Below are 5,654 nucleotides of genomic sequence, written 5' to 3' on the forward strand. Positions count from 1 at the left end.
ATTTATCAGGTGAACACCTCTTGATCATTTATTCCTTAATATGACAACTTTTAAATGAGAAGACTATTGTCACACAAAATTAAACAGCCACTATCAATTTAAAAAAGTGACATTTGCAGGACACAATTAAAGATTCTGAATGTACAATTGAGTATATCAATGAAGAAATTTTCAGAATACAGAAAGAATTCTTCAAAAGGGCTGGCTATACACTCAGACATGATGGATGAGGAATAATGTCAGCAGGAGACCTAGATCAATAGATGTGCAGACAAGAAGAAACTGTCCTTTCCAAATTTCTTACTTTACTGTTTCTTGAAAGAAGGTTCCATACCCAACAGTTTCTTCAGAGCCTCTGTGACATTCTTATTCCTAAGACTGTAGATCAGTGGGTTCAGCAGAGGGGTGAGTATTGTGTAAAACACAGACACCACCATGTCCTTCTCAGGGGTGTGGAAGGAGTCAGGGAGCATGTAGGTGTAGACAGCAGCACCATAGAAGAGCATGACCACAGTCATGTGGGAGGAGCAGGTGGCCAGGGCCTTCTTCCTGCCCTCTGCTGAGTTCATCCTGATAACTGTGAGGAGGATGGATAAATAGGAGCTTGAAATGACTGTCACAGGGATGAGAAGCATGAGGACACAGCACAGGTACATGAGGGTCTCATAGAGCCGGGTGTCTGAGCAGGAGAGCTTTGTCACAGCAGGAACCTCACAGAAGAAGTGATGGATCTCATGGGATCCACAGAATTGGAAGGTCATGGTGACAATGCTGAATATGAAGCCATCCAAGGATCCCAGGAACCAACAGACAGACATCAAGAGGAGACACACTCTGTGGTTCATGAGGACTGGATAACGGAGTGGATGGCAAATGGCCACATAGCGGTCATAAGCCATGGCAGCCAAAAGGAAAAATTCTGAACCTGCTAGTGTCCCATAAAGAAACATCTGCATCCTACAGGCTACAGCTGAAATCTTGTGGCTTCCAAGGACCTGGTCCATGAGCATCTTGGGCACAATGACAGAAATGTACATCATGTCCATGAGGGACAACTGGCTGATGAAAAAGTACATGGGTGTGTGGAGGCGGGTGTCAGAGTGTATCAGAAGGATCAAGAGGGCATTCCCAGACAAGGCCATCAGGAAAACCAGAAATGTGACCACAGCAAGCAGAGCAGGGTGTTTGGATTGACTGAAGAATCCGACCAGGGTGAAATCTGTCTGTTCAGTGTAGTTGCTCATCCAGGTAATGATGTTCAAGGGTATTTCCTAGGCAACCAAGAATGTGTTGGGGTTGGTGGCTGCTTACTGCAATGAGCACAAGCCTAGTGTAGTGTTAAAGTTCCTTGGGCCTTTAATTCTGAGAATGATAATCTAACTATAATTTAAAGATTTATAAAAAGTAGGAATTAACATCTGTGATTAGATATATTATAACTCAAAGTACAGCTACCATAGTTCATTTTCATGCTCTTTCCTGATGACTAATAGTGACCTCTATTAATAAGTTCTTGAAATTTGCATGATAATTTTTGGCTACTAACAGAAGGTGTGAATTATTGACCAAAAGAGACAAGACCCAGTGAAAGTAAAATGCAAATAAGCAAACAGACACTTTATTAGAAAGTTAATGAATAAAGTTATTCTTAAGAATCATTTCAGAGTTGTTTATAATATTAACACACTGAAATGCTCTCTCCATTTTCGTGTTCATTGAAGACTGTTGTTTTAAAATTATACTGTAAAAGATATTAATTGACAAATGAACATAGTCTAATTAAAATTGAGTTTTAAGTTTCTTGATAAATGATTGTTTTTAAAGATTATCTTCTTTACATATTCATTTATATAAACATAGTCATATGAAACTGTAGATATAATACATAGAACATGCTTACTCATCCAATGCTGGTTGGACTGAGATAATGGGAACTTTCACCTTTTCCTGATCTCTTCTTCACCAAGTTGATCTCCTCACAGCATCCACCATTGACTCTAAACTTCAGCAGGAGGCAGAGGATTCAGCAGTCACTGCTGGTTGCCAGGCCAGGCTGTGGCAGCAGCATCTCTATGGACTGTCAGGCACTTCTTCATGGAGCCTGAGAAGTAGAGAGAATGCAGCCATGACATGTCCTGAGAGTGGTTTTGTATTCCACCTGCTCCAGGCTCACAGCCTGCCTCTGTGTTAGAGGCAAATGTGTATACATATGTACATGTTTATTTCTGTCTCTCTGTCTGTCTGTATATTCAAGGACACATTAACTTTGATTGCATTAAACATGGTTAGTGTTCATCTGTGCTGGGAAAATAGTAGATATGTGAATTAAATGTGAAGGTTTAAACACGTATGACAGAGTGAGAAACAGCAGCAGACAGAATGTAGCCAGAATTTCTGACAAGGCTTGTGAACGTCTCTTCCACATGTACTTCTCCAGGAGAAGAGATTTGTAAAGTTCTTTTTCTGACTAGTAGATGCTGCGTTTTGATAGCTCTTAGCAATGGAAAGGAAATGAAATCTCTTTCTGAGATGTTAGCCATAGTGAAAGGGAGGGGCTGCTGAGACAGCAATCACACATCTCAGCATCATTTTCATCTCTGTCAAGATTCTAAAAACAAAACCACAAAACACACCTGAAACTGAAGTCCTTAAAGAGCCATGTTCTGCCAAGCTGCTGATGGGTCAGAGAACAATGCCAGGTCCTTGATGCCTTCATATAAATGTCAGAAAAGCCTGAGACCTATGGGAGAAGATGGACAGAGATACAGACAGACAATAACTGAAGGATAAGAAGACTTATGAATGATTTCCATTTTAAGAAGGCTTATTCATGAAAGTGTACTTACCCATGTTCTAAAACTTAAGCTTTCCTCATTCTCCTTAAGGTTACCTGCTGACTTAATTCATATTTGTGGACACAGAGAATAAGGACCAGGGAGTCTGCCACAGTGTATGAGAATCCCTGACCAGTGTTTGCTGGGTGAGTGGAGGTCAGGAGGCAGGTGAGGGGGAGGAGGTGTGGTGGGAAGGTGGTGCACTCTGTTAAATGGGGAACACTGGCATCAAGGCACCCTGAGAGAAGTGAGATCAGGAATGTGATGCCTACACAAGGGACAGGACCAGCAAGCAGCTGGCTTGCTTTTACACATTCTGTGTGTTTGATTTTATGTGAAGAGCTTGGTGCATGTTAACACTGGGTAATTCTCACAGTGAACACAGAGACATGACAAAGCATCTTCCTCAACCAGCAGCATCCCTGAACCATCTGGTGCTTCCATAGAAATCACCAAGTTTTCTTCTCTACAGTCGAGAAGCTCAGGGTCTCAGGGCGTCTGCCTCACATCACACAATAACACACAATATGAATGCTTTACCTATGTGTAGGCACAGAGTGGATACCTTCCTCGCTTCTATGGGTAACACAATTTCCCTAGGAAAAGATATAGTTTGTGTTTAGATCAACCACATTCTGTTTCATATGATAAGACGTGAACAATATTGCAACAATTAGTTTTGCAATACTCTAACACTCAAATATTGCCCACACTTGAAATGTAATCAACCACAAAAGAGACAATTCTGTAACTAATGGGTTTTAACATGAATGCTAAAAACACATAAGGAAGGGTGGTTGTGCTGGCAAATGCCTCCTACAATCGTAGCCAATGTGAGACGGGAGCAGGGACCTGCAATGAAATCAGGGCAAAGGTTGCGTGTGTGTGTGTGTGTGTGTGTGTGTGTGTGTGTGTGTGTGTGTGTGTGTGACATATATTGCTCCATTCATTCTTAACTTAGAAAAATTCTCAGTAAGAAAGTACTAAAGGGAAGCTTTAGAAAGATGCTGGGTGTGGTAGTGCACATCTTTAATCCCAGCACGACAGAGGCAAAGGCTAGTAGATGTCTGACTTCAAGTCCAGCCTGGTCTACAAAGCAAGTTCTGAACAGCCAGGTGTGCACAGAAAAGAAAAATCTTGTCTCAAAAAACCAAAAACAAGAGAAAAGAAGACAGAATTTATTCCTCCACATAAAAATTAGACAACAAATTATAAAGTATAAAACAAACCCATTGAAGATTGAACAGATTCTCTAGGGTCCACCCTGTGCTGGGTAATCTCTCCTGTTGGGAGACTCACCATCAGATGCAGCTGCAGCCTGGGTCATATGGGCCAAGGGAAAGCAGCTGGTTAAGTGCAGAAGGAACAGGAGGCAAGTGACATCATCCTTGGCTAGACTCTGCTCACTCCTGGATAAAGATTGTGTTAATAACTCCCCTGTGGGACTTTAAGGAAGAATGTAACTAAGCGAGCCAGGGATGGTGATAGAAACCTCTGCCACAGCCTTATTTACCCTTCAGTTTTGTTAAAGTGGAAAGTCATAGCCAGTATTAACAATAGCCTGGACTATCACCATCATAAATGGGAATCTAGTCTAACGTGAGTCAGTTATTGTATGTTCAGGTCCTTGTTCACTATGCAGAATTCTATTCCCTCCCATTCTCTCTGTCTCTGTCTCTGTCTGTTCATATAAACTGTCAGTAGTTTTTGTGACCTGTTATCTTTATAAGTGTGGAGTCCAAAGCTTGGGGTTCAGTTCCCCTCACTAGTATATCCCAGACTGACCTCATGCGCCATCTTACCTTCTCCCCATCACGTCATGGTTCTGTTCTGCTCAGTCAGAAGCCATGTTCTTTGGAACTGCATTCTGTTCAAATGTTCAGTTCAGTTTGTTTCACTTTAAATAGTGATATGAGAATTATAGAATGATGTACAAATACAAATGGTTTAGATGAAAATGAGAATATTTATATTACCATCAGTGGGACAAGAGTCACACTTTAGAAAGTGACACTCTCCCTTAAACTGCACACATCTGTGGAGTGTAAACTGTGTAGTTGACGATGCACACAGGGAAGAAGATGGATCCACCTCAGCACTCTTGATCCTGCAGCCAAACTGCTCTGTACTTGTTCTGAGTGCTGAAGGTTTCTGACCGTGTTCCCATGTCATGGTGGTGTTCCCATTCCATCCTCTGGTCACACAGTGTCCTCTGCTCATCAGGCCACACTCCTGAGCTCAGCCCCCTCAGGTTCCCAGGGCTTTAACCTGCAGATGGAGCAGGGTCCTGGCTCCTTCCACACTTGGTTTGAGTGCAGGCCCTGAGTGGATTTGGCAGGGGAGGGGAAAGAAAAGGGGTCTTTCCCTGTTGCTGCCTGTCTGGGCTGTCTGCATCAACTGTAGGTGACAGATGCTCTGTGGGAATCCAGGCTGTTCCCAGCACTTAGGTAGCTGACTCAGCACTGTTAGGACACAGATGTCTTAGGTGTGCATGGTGTCAGTGCATGGCCACCAGTAGATTAGAGAATCCAGCATCTAATGCACATTGAGAGGCACATGCAGCTACTAAAGTGACAACATTTCACCCAAATGTCACTTGTCTGCCCTACAGCTCATTGCTCCTGTATGACCAAGGTCCTGTGTGAATTTCTCTAGCTTGAAATGTGAAGGCTGGAAACTGACTCATGAAGATCTTTGTTGGAGAAAGGAACTCAAAATATCGGTGTCATCAAACAATCAAATCCTATGAAATTAAAAAGTTATGAATTCATATCACATAGTGGATGCATCCTAGATGTTCAGCAAAAACAGTTCATGGAA

The 5,654-nt window shown here is 42.3% G+C and overlaps 1 protein-coding gene across 1 annotated transcript; it reads right to left on the reverse strand.

Annotated features, from left to right (window-relative positions):
- Positions 1 to 305: 305 nt before the first annotated feature.
- Positions 306 to 1,256, reverse strand: LOC118589878 (olfactory receptor 2T29-like). The gene has a single exon (XM_036197547.1). It carries the CDS (start codon positions 1,242 to 1,244, stop codon positions 306 to 308), a length of 939 nt encoding a protein of 312 aa, XP_036053440.1. The 5' UTR covers positions 1,245 to 1,256.
- Positions 1,257 to 5,654: the final 4,398 nt, after the last annotated feature.

The sequence above is a fragment of the Onychomys torridus genome, chromosome 8 (assembly GCF_903995425.1).
Source record: "Onychomys torridus chromosome 8, mOncTor1.1, whole genome shotgun sequence".
NCBI lineage: Eukaryota > Metazoa > Chordata > Mammalia > Rodentia > Cricetidae > Onychomys > Onychomys torridus.

Bases quoted from the DNA above. Each gene is read 5' to 3' on its own strand.
- LOC118589878 (XM_036197547.1), bottom strand. From the start codon at position 1,244: ATGAGCAACTACACTGAACAGACAGATTTCACCCTGGTCGGATTCTTC.